This window comes from Gymnoscopelus braueri, assembly GCF_963280865.1.
Source record: "Gymnoscopelus braueri genome assembly, chromosome: 14".
Taxonomy (NCBI): Eukaryota; Metazoa; Chordata; class Actinopteri; order Myctophiformes; family Myctophidae; genus Gymnoscopelus; species Gymnoscopelus braueri.
In genome coordinates this window covers 16065539-16086070 of record NC_137619.1, presented here as the reverse complement: position 1 = coordinate 16086070, position 20532 = coordinate 16065539, and the positions used below count along the sequence as shown (strand labels likewise).

The 20532-nt window shown below is 39.2% G+C and overlaps 2 protein-coding genes across 2 annotated transcripts in view; both read left to right on the top strand.

Annotated features, from left to right (window-relative positions):
- The window catches only part of sorbs1 (sorbin and SH3 domain containing 1), a 44194-nt gene extending 36643 nt beyond the window's left edge, over positions 1-7551 (top strand). The window contains exons 26-27 of the mRNA XM_080448624.1: positions 906-1012; positions 2946-7551. Of these exons, the coding sequence (XP_080304750.1) occupies positions 906-1012; positions 2946-3013 (175 nt within the window). The 3' untranslated portion in view covers positions 3014-7551. The remainder of the gene's footprint in view (positions 1-905; positions 1013-2945) is intronic.
- Positions 7552-9992: 2441 nt separating this feature from the next.
- pdlim1 (PDZ and LIM domain 1 (elfin)) lies at positions 9993-18906 on the top strand. Its single transcript, XM_080450090.1, has 7 exons — positions 9993-10195; positions 11826-11977; positions 12723-12807; positions 13929-14128; positions 14662-14804; positions 15447-15564; positions 17886-18906. Exons 1-7 carry the CDS (start codon positions 10103-10105, stop codon positions 18070-18072), a joined length of 978 nt encoding a protein of 325 aa, XP_080306216.1. The 5' UTR covers positions 9993-10102; the 3' UTR covers positions 18073-18906.
- Positions 18907-20532: the final 1626 nt, after the last annotated feature.

The following is a 20532-nucleotide window of genomic DNA, read 5'->3' as shown; positions in this document are numbered from 1 at the left end:
CACTCACTCACACACTCACACACTCACACACTCACACACTCACACACACACACTCATAGACAGTTAGCCTCTTGGAGAGCCACGCCATAAAAAGTGTTTTGTTAAAAGGTTAAAGCTCTATATTCCTATGGTAGTCATTGATGTGGACTAGAGTGTCTGTTCAGTATCAGGAGTATCCCATCTCTCCAGCTCTTTAGTAAACAGAAAATACATTTTCAGATTGGAATACCAATTTTATCCAACCAGGGCAGAGAAACCCACTAATTATTTTGTATCCACTTTTTTCTGCTCTTTTGTTGTTGTTTGTTTCATCACTTCCACTTTCACTTGTTTATCTTTCTCTATGAGTTCTCTCTCCTGATTGGATAAAATTGGTATCCTGACCTGAAAATCAAATTTCTGTTCACTGCTAGAGAGATGGATAGATGGGGAGACACCTATTATATTACTGAACAAACACTCTGAACAAACACTAGAAATGATTACTATCAGAATATAGAGGTATTTAACATTTATTTGAACAAAGAATATCACTTACACACCACCTTTGAATCAAGAATGCCAGAGTATATCTACTGGATACCATCTAATGATAACAATAATACAAATCTTCTTATAATCAAAGGAATAAGATGCCAGATATTTTAGGTCACATTATTTGTGCTAACATAGTGGGAAACATCTATTTACAAGTATTTTGTAATGTGATTGTAACACAGCCTCGCTACAATAGTTTAGTGGTCCACCAATGACACTGATATATGGACCTACATTTTGTATATAATAGCAGAACCGTTTCTATTTTGTTATTGTTATTTATTTCATACATTCCTACTTTACTTGCATGTGTCTCAAACCCGATAGTGATCATGTTTCTGAAGAACCTGTGTTCTGCTCTGCTCCAGTTTTCAGGCCTTGTACAGTTACGTGCCACAGAATGAGGATGAGCTAGAGCTGCAGGAGGGAGATCTTGTCAGCGTCATGGAGAAGTGTGATGACGGCTGGTTTGTTGGTATGTGCTGTAGGCCCCAAGGATAGGATTCCTCAGAGATATAGTCATAGTCACTGTGTCACATCCATCCATATAGGGTTTCCTCAGAGTGACAGGAGAGGCTTGCATGGGTGCAATGTGCATGTTTAGTGGTGACACCGGGAAGATTAAATATAGTTCAAATGGTTTTGTAAAAGGAGAGCGGTGTTTCCACTCTCCTTTTTGTAATTTTTCTTTATTAGAAGAACACTTTTTTTCCACCAACCATTTCTCCAACCATCTCCATATCAGTTCTCACTCATGCTCAGTATAGGACAGTACTATATCTGCTAATTAAGGTAACTAGATGTTTGGGCCGCTTTGCGGCCCTCACATCTAGGCCTGATCAGCTACATCACAGCTACGTTGCACCAGTGATCCAACTGATATGGCCATATATGGAGATGCGCAGTAGGGTGGGGTCTTAGTGGCCAAAACAAAGCTGCTGCGGCCAAAAAGAAGGAAAGATGCTGTGGCTAAAATGTTAAAATGTAGTTTTATATTAACTGTACAATATGTAAGTACATTGAAGGCAGGGAAAGAAGCCTAAATATTAGCCGGAGCACTGATCAACAGTCTGTGGCAAGTTTGGAGGCAAGTGTAGCGATCGTACGTACTTTTACCTCGGACAAACTTTTGGAGGTCATTTCAATTATAGTAGTAGGATGTTCGGTGGGGATTTCAAACGTGCTAAAATGCTAATATTCCATGAGGAGTAAGGACTTAGTGTCCATTAGCTTGAAATCCCTGCAAATGATGTCATCAGCAGATACATTCTTGAACTATCCACAGCCACCTGTAGGCATTAGTGAGGACAAATATGTGGAGATATGGTTGTTAAAAGGAGCAGTGTTATTTTAAGAGTGGGAAAGGGACATATGGTGCATTCTGTTGGTCCTCGTCAACTCGTAAAGACTGAGAATTGTCACATGACCAAGTCATATTTACCACCTGCTTGCATTCTGATGGTCATCGGGAACAGGTTAATGCAGGCGTCTTCAACAGGGGGTCCGTGACCCCTAGGGGGGTCCTCAGATTTACTACACAGGGGCTGTCAAATCTTTGTGTGATAGGATTTATTTTTTACATTAACCACTTGAACTCTAGCATCCCTATTCTGAGGAGAACTCAGAATAGCCAAAAATAGCAGATCTACAAGCTCACAACGCTTCACACTGTGAGGCGTTGTAACGGTTTAAGTGGTTAAAGGTCTGAACATACACATTAACATGAATCCAACATACACTGATGACAGTGCTGTCAAACAAGTCTATGAAGCTATCTATGAAAACATTTAATCTGCAACACAATTTTATACAATAATGTAGTGGGGGTCCCTGCTTCATCTCTCTCTCAATCAGGGGGTCCTTGGCCTGAAAAATGTTGAAGACCCCTGGGTTAATGTATCATGTGAACAATAGAAGCTGGGCCAATCCCATTGCCCACTGCAAGATGAGAATAGCGGAAGCACAGGCATAACCTCTGGTGTTTGTTTTTGTTACTTGCAGGCTCACTATTAATAATCATTTACACACAGAGGAATGGAACTTTTATAGATATGTGTTTCATGACACTTTGTTTAACAGTTGTCCACCGCGTGAATCATGGACCAAGTTTACCCTGGTATTTATGACTTTCTTAAGCCATTCAAGTGCAACTTCCTGGTGTTAATTTCAGAAATTTCTGATTTTACGAGTTGACAGGGTCGAGCTGAACGTACCATTAGTGTAGAGGGGTCACAGGGGGAAATGTTCAGAGGGACTCCAACCCAGTCAGCATGGGCATGTGTGACCTCACAGGCGATCATTTTAACCACAACACCAAATGTGTAAAAGCAGATGTGTTTGTTGACTTTTTGTGTGTTTTTCTGTAAGGACAATAGTCTTACATATTTCCATTTTTGTTTTTTCTCTAGGTACCTCAAAGAGGACAAAACTGTTTGGGACGTTCCCAGGAAACTACGTGAAGGAGGTGAACTTGTAAAGAACTCTAAAGATTTTTAATCATGGTTCTAACACTTGGGGTGGATGTGGAGTGTGGGAAGTCATTACTATTGCGCATGGCCGTTGGTTAGTGTTGTCATTTAGCCAGGTGAATCCATTTGTCTGGGTAGGTGATCAGTTTGGTGTGTGGTATGTTCAAAGTGCATGAGGCGAAGATAGAGAACAGCTGTTGACTCACTACCCAAACCTCAGTATGGTGTATACCTTGACCACAAGTGTCATTTCTAAGTCAAAATCACTCTTCGAAAATGTCGCTCACCACCATTGTACATACTAGTATTATAGCCTAATTTTTGTCAGTGTCATTTACTTTGTACACAAGTGTTTACGTAGCACGTAATGGTGCGGGGAGCAGCAGCTAAGCAAAATATGGATGAAAGAGTGGATCTTCTAACCTGAGCTGGATTTTGGGTACTCGAAGGCTTTGTTCAGACTGCAGGCAAATCTGATTCCGGTTTCTCAAGTATGATCTTTAGGACTGACTTGTCCACACTGTCATTTGCAAGTGATCCGATCAGTTTTGCGTAGGTCCATCTGCATTGGTTGCTGTAGTAATGACATAGTCTTGAGTTATGCTTAACTTATACCGCCTAAAATAGCTGATTTATCGTAATTCGTGACACGCTCTGAGATTGTAGATCGGCTATTTTTGGCGGCTGACACCCTCATCCGATATAAAAAAGACTTGAGTATCCAGACTGAGACATATCTTTAAGTGATTTGAATGACATTTCAGACCACCTGGTTCAAATCTGATTTTCATAAATCAGTTTCCATGTGTTGTTTGCTGTTCAGACATGATTAAAAACAATCTGATTCCAGTCTAGATAGGCCAAAAAATTGGATTTGGGCTGCCAGTCTGAAAATTGCCAATGTGTTGATGTCATGTGGGATGGCAGCTCTTTGTCATCAGCTACCTTCAAGGACCAGGGGTGTTTTTCACTATCAGCTACACATGCAGACAGAAAACTACATTTAATGTACAGTATGATATGCCGCTTAGAGGACGGATACTTTTTTCTTCCAAAGGATACCCAATAAGTTGTAACGTTTCAGTGGACATACCTATGTACCGTGCAGTCCAACAGGCCATACATGTTTGAATTTCAGAAAGTGGCACCAAGAGTGACCCCAATGTCCTCCAGAAGTAAATGTACTGTATGTACATTAAGACTTGTTTTGCAAGTCTCTGAAGTTAAAGAATATTTTGAGCTCCCTGTTTTTTGTTTTTGTTTTATTTTGTTTTTTGTTTTGTTTGTTTTTTTTTGGGGGGGGGGTTGCCTTATCGTGTGAAAATTCACAATACATTGAAAAGTATTTATCCGTTTATGCATTTTTGAAGAACTCTATTGTCAGTATTGGCTCATTCCTTATGAGAGAATTCATTACTTGATGCAGTCCAAAAGCTTCGGCTGCCAGTTCAGTATTGCTTTCGTTTTCCATTTAAAACCTTTGCAATAATTCTAGTGTATGACAGAAATCCTTAAGGTTCAAATGTATATAGTATATACACCTTTAGCTTTGTGTTTTATTTCTGTCAGTATCACAAAACACAAAATTGAGACACGCTCACTGTATTAAGCCTGATTTATACTTTGTCGTACAACTGTGTTGTGCACCGAAAATAGACGATCTATAAGCTCAGTGTGAGCTTGTATATTGGCCATTTTCGGCGCGCAACACCATCGGACAACAGAGTATAAATTAAACGTCCCTTGCCGGAACAAAGTAAATACCTCTGAAGGCAGACGAACACATCTTTTGTAGCCTAATTAAAAAAAGAACATCATATATGTCATGTTTAAGCTAACATGTATATCTCACATGTTAAAATGTCATACCTCGTCCTTAAAACTAGAGGTAATATAAGCTGTGTGGTCACGGTTGATGACTGTAAGGTAGCTGATGGTAGACAGCTGCCTAGGCTAGCCTGGCTCCAGCATAACCACAGGACAGGCGTGGTAGCACTTAACTTCCTGTTTGGACATTTTGGGAGATTCCCCTTTGCAAGATAATTGTAGATTAATCAATCATGAAACAAAAACAGTTATGTCTTTTAAGTGAAAGCCGCCAGGCTGTTTAGTGTATAATCATACTGATTTTTAAGGGCACATTGACATTTTAACCATGCGCTTCCTCTCAACATTGTATGTTCCAGCCATGTAAATGTGTACAGAAACCGTTTCAGAGGCCTAACTGATATGGCTAAATATTTTCATATGTATTGTGTACAACTTAGGTTATACAGTTATTGGAATGAACTCATAAGGTATTATTAGTCAACATCAGTACAGCATGCACTATAAAAGGCTAGATATCAACAGATCAATTCAGAGCATGAAACAGCATCAACCATTGCCTCAGTATTTGTGCTGTAAGCCTAGCAGACAAATAACAGACATCATAAGTTTAATAGTTTGGTCCTTGGGCAGCAACAGGTCCCTCAGGGAAGATTGTTTTGAACTCCCATATCAAAGCGCCAGATCAGTCTTCCTTTGAGAACAGAGCTCCCCCATCTCAAGCATCATCAGATCCCATGACAGGCACCATATGGTGGAATAGATCCTCTACAAATGCAGATCGGAGGGTGATACCTTAAGTCATGGAGCTCTCGTCCCTTTGTTCTTATCAAATTCCTCATCGTTGTTATCATCCACCGTGTTGTACTCAATCAGAATGCAATCAATCCCAAGCAGAACAGGGTCACATAGTACATGCAGGGATTCTTTAGCATTCATTTTATCCTGCGTGGAGTACCAGATGGATGAGGGCGGAGGGGGGGTCCCCACATATGACAATAACAACCACAGGAATGTATGTGAAAGTCAAATGATTTGACTTTTTGTGAGTGACAGCTTACCTGTCACTGTCTGAATTGTCCTGATGTGGTAAACATTGACTATGTGGTGTAGCTTAAAATCAATATATCTATTTTTTAAATTATTATTATTATTAAATGCTACAGTAAGTCAATGTTGGTAGTTTGTAAAAACTACATGGCCCAGGTCTGTTTAGACAAATCAATTACCTTATCCATACCATAACGAACAGATGCTTGAAACACGTCACACAGATTGTCAGCCTATATAACCATACAGATTCATATAATTCATAGATTGCCATATGATACAAAACTTGTAACATGATTTATTCAAAATGAATATATTCAAGCTAACATAATAACACATTTTTACTTCTGCCATGTGAATGTGAAATATTAACCTGGTTGGAATATGGTTGAAAACTGTACGTGGCAGCAACATAGACAGGTTATTAATCTTCTATATGACAGTTCTGTATTTCTCTCTCTCAGTTGGCTGGAGATAGTACTTTTTAGATCTCTAGAAGATATAAACACTAATACATTGCTGGGTTTGACTGATATGTCTTATCAGGCTTTTTGTCACACAACAGAGGTATGATGCTTTTTCATCTCTGTAAATGAAATCAATACTCCCATGGCATAGACATAAACAAAAAGATTTTTGTAAACATGGCTTCCGATGGCGGACTCTGTATGAACTGTAGGCTATCATCAGTAATGCTTGTACTTATACCTTTTTACTCTTTTTATTTTCTAGAACAAAGGTAGTCTAAAGATCCACATGCAATTTGCAGAGAGGTGTACTCCATCTCAGATAGACTTTATGATAGACTCACTAATTTTGTTACATCCAAAACCCTAATGCCTGATTTATACTTGGTTTTGTGCCTTGTAAGCAACGTGTTATTATTTTCGATGTAAGACACCGGCACACAACTAAGTAAAAATCAGGCTTAAGAAATCACTGTAGAAAGTTGATAGGACAATGTGCGGCCTAAAACATCACCGGATGTGTGAATGTATGAATTTCTGAATGTTGGAGGAGTGTATACATAATATGTAAAATATTATATCTAACTTTGATCTTGAATGAACATGCAAACCATTGAGCAGCATGGCACAATAAGGATTGTAAATATGTAAAATAAAGAACAGATTGCAAGTGATGGAAAAGTCAAAATGAGCTCTCTATCAGTTGCACCAGTTTATTTACCTGAAGGATTTTGGCAAAGCACAGAGTGAAGAGTTATTGAGCACAGGGAGTGTGATGTGATGTTATACACCATTACACTGCCACCTGTGAGAAACGTAATGCCTTATGTCAGATGCAAAATTGTGCCTCATTTTCATTTACTTTTTTGTTTGTTTGTTTGTTTATCACTGAAATGTATCCATGACATATTTAATATTATGATTGTTTTCCCATAGTCCTAGTCTATGTGATTGGGAGAACCATTTACTAAGAACTTGTCAGTTACTGTGCAAGTATCTAAAGTGTGACACAATGCTTCGAATAAATGATTAATAATCATAAGAATGTGTTGTTTAGTTTGCCGAGATGCACAACCTGCAACAGGTTCTGGTTAGTTTGCTTCAATTTGCAGTGCTGTTACATTGACAATATTAAAATGAAGATGATGCTATAGGCCTACACTGCTGTGATTTCGGTATTATGCAATATTTAATAAACCATATAAACAATTTGAAGTTAACTGTCTTGATTTCTAGTCTAAAGGGTACAGTGGGTAGCTCTAAACAGCATAGGGATGTATTCAGTTATTATAAATCAATAGTTACTATGTATGTGCATGTTTCAGAGTCAACTGGCATGTCAGTATCCTATCTATTTGAACCGACATGTATTTGTACTAATCCAGTGATTCTCAAAGTGGGTATCTAGTCCGGGCATCCCCAGCGGTCCTTGAGGAGGTTCCAGGGGGTCCCGACTGCCCAGAAAAATGAGGACGTTTAATTTCACTATATTATTTCCCAAGCTAGAAATCGAACACAAAATGTCTTATGGGGGCATGGCACACAGTATAATACACATATCACTTTTGGGGGTCCTTGACCTGAAGACACTGGAGAGGACCTATTGCATTTGTCTCACAAATATCCGCCCTGCATTCCACATGTAACGGTACAATGTGATCATGGTGGTTACTGTTTAACTGCATAAATAGGCCAAGAAGACTCACAGGTAGAAAGATGCCTTTGGCATTATTTTATCTTGTAAACCTGTTATTTGGAGCACATAGCCCGGGGGGGGCTATTGTGAATGAATGCACTCTGATGAAAACAAGACGAGAGAGAACGTGTCTGAGTTAGGTTTCAAGCCTTTTTGCCTTCTGGTGTGAAAATTCAGTGAAAAGTAAATGCTTGGTTTGAATTCAAGTAAGTGTCACCTAGAGTGACCCCAATGTCCTCTAGAAGTGTATGTGTACAGTATAGACAAAAGTCTTGTTTTGCAAGTCTCTGGTTCAAATGTATTCACATTCACACACATTTATTTATTTCAGTATCATATAAAACAAAATTCAGACTGCATAAAAGCCTGGTTTATTTATTTTAATACTTTTACTTCTACTCCACTACATCTCTGAGGATAATATTGTACTTTTACTCCACTGCAATTATTTGAAAACTTTACAAGTTACTTTTTAGATTTAGATTTTTATTACTAAACATACATTAACCACTTATGCTCTACATATATTTCAAGCTCACAACACGTTGCATCGCGATGTGTTTTGAGCTTGTAGATCTGCTATTTTTAAAAGATGTTTTATACATTTTGAAAGCTTGAAATGGGATATTCTGAATAATTTTACTTTTGGTACTTTAAGTATATTTTGATACCAACACTTTTGTAGTTTTACTCAAGTTTTTATACCGAACGTTTATGTAAGAGTATTTCTACCTTGTGGTATTAATACTTTTACTTAAGTAAAAAATTTGAACTACTTTTTCCACCACTACATAAAACATAATTCAGACTGTATAAAGCCTGGTTTATGTGTCGTCGGTACGACGGCGTCGCGCGCCGAAAACAGCCGATCTACAAGCTCGCAACGCGTCCCGCCCGCGAAGCGCTATGAGCTTGTAGATCTGCTATTTCCGAGTGCCCCGTTTTTCTCCACTTCCACCAGCGCTCCTCCTGTGGCAGCAGAGCACAGGGCAGGAATTCGGCTCTTTGGGAGCGGCACACATTCCACACTCCACATCCTGGGAGGATTTGGCTCTACCATAAATGGTAAGCTTGCATATAATACGATGACGTAATGGCAAGGGCCCGAATCCCTAAAACAAACATTAGGCGGCCGCTCTTATCAGCGAAACCTTCTGAAGCTATTCGTCCAACTTTTAACCACTAGGCACCGCCCAGCGGCCCCACCTCCCTCCCAGGGTTGCCATGTCCGCTTAATATAAGCGACCATCCCCCTTTACTGTACACATTTTTCTTTTTGATTACTACTCGTTTATATTATGTTTTTTTTTTGCATAGTATTGTATATGTGAGTGTCTATCATTTAATATTTCGATGAATTGAATACCCAGGACCCCAATGGAAACAAGCCATAGTGCTTTCTTGGGTTCAATCCTTTTAGCATCCCTTTTGTATAGAATACTTTCTGTGCTTTTTTTTTGCAAACTGTTAATAAAGTATTCAATCAATCAATCAAACGTTGTGCTTGTTTTTCTGTGAAGTTGCTTGTAAATATTGGTAGTTGTGTTGTTTAAACCAGTGTTTCTCAAACATTTTTGTCAAGGACCCCCAAATTAATATTTATCGTCTGCGGACCCCCATCTGAAATTATTTTATTCCAGGGAGTGGGATAGATTTGGGTTGTTAAAATGTTTCAAAAAAGATTCCACATTTTTTTAAATTTCTTAATTTTTTTTTTTAGTTTTTTTATAGCCGATCTACAAGCTCACAATGCGTTGCGAGCTTGTAGATCGGCTATTTTCAAATATCCACTGCAGTGCATAATAGGTTGAAAGGGCGAAGGGCTCGCTTCTTTTGGGCTTGTTTTCATTTACATGGTTGCTTGTTTCTCTCGCAAAACCTGGCAACACTGTCTCCCTCCCCTTGAGTTGCAAAGCACAGTGGGCTGCTACCATCTAACAGTAACAAGCGCTCATGTCACATCTCTCTGTCTGCCGTTGGAAGTCCTAGGAACTGAACTTCATCTGATCTCCACGACACGAATAACTGAGAAGGTCTAGATTGTTTAGTAGCCTAGCATGCCTGTCCGTGTAGTAATGCAGGGTCCTGGACCCTGGGGGTTCCGTCTGGTCGGTGGAAAGGACTTCGAGCAACCACTAACTATCTCGCGGGTAAGTGTTGAATGTTAAGTAGTTTCTCTTTGTAAATCTGTTGTTTAGCGCGCTGTGCGTTACATCTGCAGTTTCCCTTCTCACTTCATAAACTTTCACTACTGCACTTCACAAACTTTCACTTCACAAACTTTCACTCTATAGTGGAGAAATGTGCTGCTGACATGAGGATCATTTTCATCTAAATTGGCCAAACCCAGAGGGATTACTGTAGTTTTGGTTTTGATTGAATTGAATGCTTTTATTAACAGTTTGGCAAAAAAAAAGGCACGGTGGCACAGATTTATAGAAAATAATGTTAAAAGGATGACCCAGATAAGACCTCAGGGCTTGTTTCCAGTTGAGGACCTGTGTGTGTGTGTGTGTGTGTGTGTGTGTGTGTGTGTGTGTGTGTGTGTGTGTGTGTGTGTGTGTGTGTGTGTTACAAATAAATAAAACTTGGCTGATTTGGATGACATTATTCTTCATAGTTCTTCATAAACATTGCATTCATGTGTCCTATTCAAAGGTACCCCCCCCCGCCCCATATTTATGATCTGTTTGACCAAAACACAAAGGTGAACTGAGTCACTGTCCCAGTCCTCTGAGTGCTACAGCTTTGGATGTTGTGTTTTTTGAAGTATCTGTTTTGGGGTTTTAGCACCACAGAAGACTTTTAATCTGAGAAAATGCGTCCAGCTCCTCCATTGCAACATAGTACAGCTTTACAGGTTTTACAGTTTTTATACAGTTCTGCATGGTAAGCAGTAGATAATGGTTGAAGATACACAGTACTAAAACACTTTGTACTTTGTCATTCCTCCCTGTCTGCTTCCTATAGTCCTGGTTGTAAATGTTGTTTCAGTGGTCACTCAGTCTGCTCCACCCATGGAAAAGTGATTAGGGATTCCAGCACCATTCCGGAGCCTCATAGCTCCAAGCTTTTTATCACAGATTGTGTCTCTTGAGACAGGTCTGAGCCCATGCCACTGACTCAAATACACCTCTCTACATAACAATGGTTGCCAGGTCTGCATGCCCCCGGGGTGCCTGGTGTCTCAGCCACAGACCATTTACTCCCACGTGGGCGTGAGGACCCGGGTCGCGGGTTCAATTCCAACCCCTGTCATGTCTTGCCTCTCTCTCTTGAATTCCTGTCCCCGTCTCAGTCTACACTGTCCGATCTCAAAGAAAGCAAAAGATTACCAAAAGAATGTTTGGCATGCCCATGTTCTCCATAAATAATCCAGTACAAATAAACTCAACCATCTAGCTATATGACCTTAAAGGTCATAACCTAAAGGAGTAGTTCACCCAAAACATGACTTATTTTCTATCAATTACACACCCCATGAAGCCTTGAATTCATGGAATTGTTTTTGTCACATTCCTAAGACTCTTGAGTCTCTTACTGACCGGTCATCAAATTATTGGTTTAGGAATGCGACAAATAATCTCCATGAATTCAAGGCTTCATGGGGTGTGTAATTGATTGAAAATAAGTCATGTTTTGGGTGAACTACACCTTTAAGAAAGATAAAACATATACTGATGACTAATCGGTCGTATGGAGACAGTGTTTCTTTCCGTTGGCATACATTTCACTGATGCTGATGACTATTATTACATGCTATATGATTGCATCCTCTAGGTCTCCCCAGGCAGCAAAGCTGCACAGGCCGACCTGAGTATTGGAGACACCATCTTGGCTATTGATGGAGAGTCTACCGGCTTCATGACACACCTGCAAGCACAGAACAAGATCAAGAAGTGCTTAGAGGAAATGGTCCTCTCTATAGACAGGTAGGATGTTGCTCCTGTCTGATGATCTGTATGCCCTCAGGCCTGTAGAGGAGTGAGTCATGTGAGACAGCATCGCTACGGTACAGCTGTTGAGGGAGTGATGTGGTTTTGTTCGTTCATGTTTTGGGAAGGCGAGACTGTCCTTGGTTTTACTTTACTTTCCAATTACCGATGTGTATGGCACACTGCAATGCTATTGCATGTCGTGATCTCAAGCAATTTGAATAAATATAAGTGAAGTATGTAAGTAAGCAGAATGTTTTTGTTTGTTTGGCTTTGGACTTTTTTGTTCATGAAATTAGGAGAACAAGTACAGTCTACTGAGGGGTGAAATTAGTGAGAAGCCCTTCGCTAAAATAGACACTTTCAAAGAACTATGTTGCATTCAAAACAAGGGCCTCATCCCTTCGCCAAAATAGACACTTACAAAGAACTATGTTGCATTCATAAGGGTATCAAAATGATACTCTTATGAGGCCCTGGTCATCAAATTCAACATGGTTACATTTGATGATACCATCATTTGAGAGCACAGTTGCTCCAAAATAGTTGCACTGTGACCGAATAATTTCAACCACATTGAATTTAAATCTCTCCAAAACGGTAAATCAGGACTAATTTATGACTCCCCATTAACTCAGAAAGTATCGAACGTGATTTATAGCACAGTCAAAGGCTTTTCCAAGATGATAGCATATCCATTACACATCTTGAAGCATTCTGTGTGCTCTCTTCTTTCTTTCAGATCGGAGACTAAACTGTGGTCGCCGCTTTCATCCGAGGAAGGGAAGACAAATCCGTACAAGATGAATCTTGCAACAGAGCCACAGGTGTGTCTTCTGACTCAACATGAAAGATGTTGTAAGGCATTAGTCTTAAAAAATTACTTGAGCTCTGTCATTTAGAGAGTCAACATGGAAGTCATGTGCCCAGGTAGCCATGCAGTTTCTGAAGGCCTGCACGTTCCCACAAAGCCAACAAAGGCTTGGGGTTTTTTACTACTACTGTACCGACGATGAAGTCATTGTTTACTTCCCAACAGGCGAGTTCCTAGGAGACGGTACTTTATCAGCCAAGCTCTGACGCAAGACTCAGTTCCTGCCCGCTGAGTGGAAAATAGAGGCCAAAGTGTGAATACATGTAGGAAATGTGTGGTGTGTCCAATTCTGTGTGGCTTTCACAGCTCACCATTGTAATGCGTTTTGCTCACACATAATGTATGACTGTTTCAAGCACTTGTCTGTTTCCACCTGGATGTCCTTTCACTGTTCATGTTGTACTGTACTTTACCTACTTTTGGTAAACAAAAGATGTCTATCTACAGTAGCTCCAGTCCCTTGCTACTAGCGAGGAGACTAGGTTATTCTAAAATATAAATGTTGGATGCTTGAAGCATGAGCTATATTTGGAGGCATTTCCGTGTTCCCACTGTGAAGCATGAGCTAGGTTTGGAGGTATTTATGTGTTCACTTTGATGAAATGCCAGGCGCATGACTCTTGTGTCTTTGAGGTCCATATTACGTAGTTGGTTAGCTTTAAGTTCAAGGCTGAATCCATAGTCATACATTGTGTCATCCACAAGTTTGGTTGTATGTATTTAAATTGAGGCTAGAGTTTGTTTTCAGACAAAGAACCATATGAATACAATACAGTTTTAGGTTTAGAGGTGTTCCAGATTTCCTTTTCTAAAGACCACAAGCTGCAGTGCTTGTGCAGCCATAACACAGCAGAAGTTGTGTAGTTTCAGTTGACATGCTCCATTTATCCTCCAGACATTGTCAAGTCCCAAGTCCCAAGTTCATTGGCTGTGAAAAAAAAGTCTTTGTCTGAAAGCTTCTGTCTGTACTGTTGCATTAACTTCCTTTGACATGAGTGTGCATGTTGTGCAAGTCTCTTGTCTTTCTTTACATGCAAAAAGCTCTATTAACACAATTTAATGTGCAATTGACAGGAGATTAAACAAATAGGTTCCGCTCACAACCGGAGTGCTCTGCCATTCGCTGCCTTTGGGTCCACGGTGGTGACCAATCAGTACAACAATCCTGCTGGTCTCTACTCCTCAGAGAACATTAAAAACTTCAACTCAGCTGTGGATGATGTTAAAACCATTACTGCTGCTGCTGCTGCTGCTGCTACTGAACCCAGCAATGTGTAAGTTGGGCCCACACCTTTTTCTCAACCAGGAAATACATGGAGCTTTCTCTTAGACTAACTAGATTTTCAGTAAATACGACAACTCCATTTATCTAGTATGTTCATTTGAATTAACTCATTCAGTGCCACTGGCCAAAATTCATTGTAAAAAAAGTGCCATTCAGTGCCACAGCCAAAATTCATTGTAAAAAAAAAGTGCTTAGGAGCCGAGATACAGCCTTTTTCAGTAAGAAGTTAAACAAGAAGTGAATATCTTGGGTTCTGAACATTTTTTATTTATTTTTACGTTTTAGACGTCCAGTGGCACAGGGCTTATTACAACGGACGTTTTAGACGTCCAGTGGCACTGAATATTAATAGATTAGGCTGGTTACTGTTTACGCTAAGGGTGGTCTGCTATAGTTATGTACTATGAGCTCCATAGTCAAACTAAAACACACAGCAATATCTTGCGTTAAGTTAACTCTGAAATTATTTGAGAGTTAAATTAACACACTGAATTTTACTGCGTATCCCCTTTTGTTCTGTAGACCAGATCCATCAAAGCCAGGTAAACGGCCGCCAGTCACAGAAGATTCTGAGGTGTACAAAATGCTGCAGGAGAACCAGGAGTCTGACGAGCCTCCTCGACAGTCGGCCTCCTTCAAAGTACTTCAGGAGATTCTTGAGACAGGTAGGAATCCCAGATTATCATCACATACAGATTCCCCGATAATGAGTTCAGGGACCCATGGATACACAGCTACCAGTCATTTTAACCACTTAAACCCTGCATACTTTGTTGACCGGGGTCCCCCGGGGGTCTATCATTGGCCCATTACTTCTTTCCCTCTACACCAAATCTCTGCTGAAAATAGCCGATCTTGGGCGACCTGATAGCCGAATGGTTAGGGCGCATACCTCATGGGTGCAAATGCTTTGACCCCGGTTTGGTTCCTGGCTGACCGGACCATTTGCTGAATGTCATCCCCTACTCTCTCCACTGTGTCCTGTCTCTCTCCACTGTCATTGTCAATAAAGGCTTATTTTTAAAAGGCATATTTTTGCCTAATGTTCACCTGTTATGACATGCCCAGAAAATAGGGTCCCTAGGGTTCAAGTGGTTAAGAAATAGCATTATACTTCCCGCCCTCTGTTTGATGTCTCTCTTTGCATACTGTCGGGAACAGAACAGGATTTTTAAAATGAGAAAGTGTGGGGGTATATTGCACTCATGTCTATGTAATGCATAGAACATCAACGGTTGTTGGCAAGAAAATATTGAACAAAAAATGGGAGTGTCTGTGCTCATCTGTCTCCACTCTCATTTTTGTAGGTGACCCTGAGAAACCATCAGGGTTCAGGAGCGTCAGGGCACCCACATCAAAAGTAGGAGCATCACTTGGAAATGCAGATAAATTACCCATATGTGACAAATGTGGATCAGGGATTGTGTAAGTATTTCTCTAAGTATTTGTATATAATTTATTTGCTAGAGTGTGTGTGTGGAAGAGTCATTGGTCATTTTCTAAAAGCCCGCCTGTAACTGAGACAGCATACTGTAGATCAGTGTTATTCTAAATGGGTTTCGGGGACCCCCATGGTTCCTTGAGGGGGCTCCAGGGGTCCCCAGCCAAATTAACCTCTGTCACCATAGTTCACAATTTATAAGTCACTTGGAAATATACAATATAATATACAAAATAAATTGTGACTATTATGCCAATATGTTTCAATATCTATGGGGGGGGGGGGGAACATATTTTCATATATCTATAGGACAGTGATTTGAAATGGGGGTCCATGGCCTAATGAAAGTCAATTTGGGGGTCTGTGATTAAAGTTTGAAAACCCCTGCTGTAGATCAGCATCAGCATATCACTCTTCCTTCAAAAGGTTCAGAAGTGATGACTGACTGGTGTCAATGTTGCACAGTCTCTCTACACCAGGAAGGTTGCCAAATGGTGACAAAACATTGTGATGTAACACAGAACACAAGATCCTAGAAGGATTGTGGTTTCCAAAAAAAAAAAAAGGATTGTGGTTTCCTTTGTTCTTTGTCTCCACCTTGTGGTTGATCTTATTCTTTCAAGGAACAGCACGGGATAAAGTTTCTGACAGTGTAATTGGCTGATGTTGGCAAGCTGACTGCATGCTTGCCATAAGTATGTAATTGAGGGGTTGTTAACTCTTTGTTTAGGAGGTGTTAAGACTTAAGGGATGTCTTTAGGGTGTTTTGACTAGCCTAATGCGTGACTTTGAAAGAACGTTGTCTCACAAAGACTTGTCTATTATGCTTACACAAGGCATAACAGTATTAGCCTCTCTGCAGGAAGAAGCAGAGAAACAACAGCCGCTTTATCCTCTATATAGAACTTTGAACTTATTATTATTATTATTATTATTATTAATAATAATAATTATTATTATTATTATTAAACAGAATGTCTGTAATATTTTGTCCTTACTTTAGATGGATTAATTCCAAACATTTTAATTACATTATTTATCTTATTTTATATTTTATTATGTGTCAGTCGTATTTTAATTCCTATAAAGGCCTACTGACTAAGAGTCAGTAGGGTATAAAGACACTTTGGAAAGTAAGCTTTTGAATCACATTGTCACAGTGACTCTTTGGACTTTGAAGCATAAATTAAATGCAATCGTGTTTTACGTCCTCTGCTGAGAGGTAATTGTTACATTAAGAAGAATAAAGTCTGCACACTGGGTCATGCTCCAAAGCTCCCCAAAAAATGTTGGGGTCTTTTTACACCATTGTCCAATGGTGTAAAAAGGAACCAAAATAAATGTTTAAGCTTTGGAGCATGACCTAGTGTGCGGACTATATTCTTCTTTGTGGATTCTGACCCCAGCACAGTTTTTAGTGAGTGGATGTTTGTTTCTGTAATTGTTACATCAACACTGAGATTCCAACACGGGTCTCCCGTGTGGTAGACCAAACATCTACTACTCAACCAATAGGCAATCCCTGCTTGTGCAGCGGTATTAATCTTATGAGCTTCAAGCATGGCTACTTGTCAACCAGTAGGTGTCCTATCTGACACCAGTGTCTAGATTTATCAATAGATAAGTAGAGAGACCACCTCCAACCACTGCAGATGTGCTAGTTATATTGTATTTACATACTCTATCATATTATAGTGCTTAAAATAGGTTTTATTTCTGGATTGCATGCATCTTTAATTTACATGCTTTCTATTGACCGCAGTTATTATGAAAAATATTCCTCTTTTGCCCTTGGTGGAGCAAACAAAGTTATAGTGTTGTTGGGATATGGCATATACAGTATGTGAGGTATTCTCTTTTTCTCCATATAGATGATTTAGCTAATACAATGACTTCAATTATATAAATGGTGTAATTTCTTTTGGAATGAAAATTGGAATGTTAATTTTCTGACAGGGTTTGTTTGTTAATTAAAATTAAAAGGCTGCACTATAAAGAATTGTCTTGGCAGAAAGCTGCATGATGACACTGTGTAGACTACAGAGTGATTGACAGAACAGTGACATGATTGACAGAAGTTATATAGCCTATTCTATAGCCTCTATTAAAGGGAAACGTTGTATTCAAACACAGTTAATAAGTTAGGGTCTGCAAAAACTACATAGCAAAATCCTCAGTTTAATTCTGATCGCATTAAAAAATATATACTTTTTAAGGGACTAGTTTTACACTCAGAGTAATGATTTGGTGAAGTTTGAAATGTAAAACTGTGAATGGACAGTGATGTGATATATTTGTCAAACAGGGGGATGATCGTCAAGTTGCGAGACAACTTCCGTCACCCTGAATGCTACTCCTGCACAGACTGCGAGATCAACCTAAAACAAAAGGGACATTTCTTTGTGGAGGACCAGATATATTGTGAGAAGCACGCACGCGAGCGAATGACTCCACCTGAGGGCTACGATGTGGTCACTGTCTTCCCCAAGTAGAGCTCTTTGCTCTGTAGGGCTTTTGGACTGCACATCACTATTAGGATACACCTCATAATCCAAGACTTTCATTACATTTGCTCATCCTTATGCTGTCGAATCCTCAGTGTTCATTTAACTCTGATAGTGTACAAAATGTAACCACATGGACACGCTCAGAGTTACAAATGGATAAATGAACAGAGGAATTTACTTGTACTTCAGCCGAACTATGAACTTGTATTATGCTTCGATGCAGCCACTTTTACACATGAGAGTAAATTAGTAAATGTTTGACTATTTGCACATTAGTACAAAAGGAGACCCATGAATTCTATGATGTCGTAATACATGCACTCATTTGTACACCAAAAATCCTTTGTTTCCCCAACAAATCTCAAATCACTGCTGTCAGTCAGAAACCTTGTATCTCCATATTTCAGCTTTTTTATGTTTTTTTTATTCATAAATGAATGCCCTACTACATCCTACAAGAGTGTCACACAAAAGTAGTGAAAATAGCAGATCTCCAAGCTCAAGCATGGAAAAAAATATAAATAAAAGAACAGTTTTGGACGTACAAGGGTTCCAACCGACAGTGACGGATTCATCTATCTGAAGCTCGATGTAATTTGTACAGGGATGCAGCCACTGTACTCAAGTAATGTATGTTGCTTTATGTTATGTTTTATTATGTTTTTTTTGACATGCAAGAAAAGGGTAAAGCTGCATGATATTCAATCCATAAATGACAGTCAATTCTTTTTTTCATATGCTAAACAAATAAGGCGAATCCTATTCCTCCAAACCGCTCAGAAACCAAAATTTTGCTGAATAAATATTTTATATCTTAAACCTCGTCTTCACAAATGATTGGTTGTACTTCACGGCCTTATTGTCAACTCTGGCCATTGTGAGATTGTCCTGCAAATACAGTACATGCGATAGTGTGAAAGATGCATCAAAAATAAGCATTGTGGCGTAATCGAGGAAAGATCACGATCAAGTTAAAGTTAGGGTAAGGGATTTTTTGGGGTTAAAACAAAAACTTTTTTATTAAAAGTTTAAAGCTCTGTATTCTGGTAGTAATCACTGCTATAGAGTGATTGTTCAGTAACGGGTCTCCCCGTCTCTGGAGCTCTTAAATGAACAGAAAACACATTTTCAGGTAGGTTGCCAATCAGGAGAGGGTACCAATTTATCAGCTTAAATGTTATAGTGTTCCAATTGTTATAGTGCTCCAATTTGGTCTTCTGATTTCTTTGTGCCATTACTTTACTCCCTCCTGTTTGTATGCAATTGGTATCCCAACCTTTTTTCTGTTTACCAAAGAGCTGGAGAGACGGAACAAACACTAATGAATACTATCAGAATATAAAGCTATTCAACACTTAATTTAACAAAACAAAAAACACTCGGATACCCGATCTTTAAGAAAATTCCTAACTATGTTCAAGTGCTGTCAAGTTGCCTACTGGCATTTAACCTTTTGCAAATAAAGATTTTGAAGGCACATCTCATTAGTGGTGTAAAGTAACTAAGTACATTTACTCAAGTAGGCCTACTCTACTTAAGTACAATTTTGAGGTACTTTTACTTTTAAGTATTTCCAATTTTCAATACTTTTACTTCTACTCCACTACATCTCGGAGGCAAATATTGTACTTTTACTCCACTACAATTATTTGAAAACTTTACTTACTAGTTACTTTGTAGATTTTGATTATTATTACGAAACATACATTAACCACTTCAACCCTATATACATTTTGAAAATAGTAGATCTACAAGCTCACAATGCGTCGTGATGCGACGCATTGTGAGCTTGTAGATCTGCTATTTTCAAAAGATTTTTTGACATTTTACACATTTGAAAACTGCATAATGAGTAATTCTACTTTTGGTACTTTAAGTACATTTTGATAGCAACACTTTCGGTAATTTTGAATTCCGAACTTTTACTTGTAACAGAGGACTACATTGCAGTATTGATACTTTTACTTAAATAAAACATTTGAGTACTTTTTCCACCACTGCATCTCATAAGCGCCTTATAAGTAATGTCATTACCAGATGTGATGCAAGGATGGGTCGTTGGAGGTACCATAATAAGAGGCCCCTAATGATGATGATGATGATTATGCCCCCAATAGTACAGTGGTTCTCAACCTTTTCAGGCCGTGACCCCCCCCCCCCCAAAATAATGATACTGGGGACCCACCCACCCTGGCAAGCACTTGGAATTGTAGAAATTGAGGCATTACATTTTTGTTTGACTCAGTTCCACAGATAAATATTGTGTAAATAGCTGTTCTACAAGCTCATCGCCTCGCAATGTCTCTTTCTTATATTAATTTACAATTTGGCCAATGTTTGACCAATTTTATAGTATAGTTTGTTGATTACTTTTGATGCAGCAGTGGTCTTTTTACTTTTCTTCTTTTTATTTTTTAGGTATTATAAAGGTCCTTAAATTGTCCC

Coding starts and splice junctions, on each gene's coding strand:
- pdlim1 (XM_080450090.1), top strand. CDS start 10,103: ATGCCTGTCCGTGTAGTAATGCAGGGTCCTGGACCCTGGGGGTTCCGT. Junction 11,978..12,722: donor ATGGTCCTCTCTATAGACAG/GTAGGATGTTGC, acceptor TCTTTCTTTCAG/ATCGGAGACTAAACTGTGGT. Junction 12,808..13,928: donor ATCTTGCAACAGAGCCACAG/GTGTGTCTTCTG, acceptor TGCAATTGACAG/GAGATTAAACAAATAGGTTC.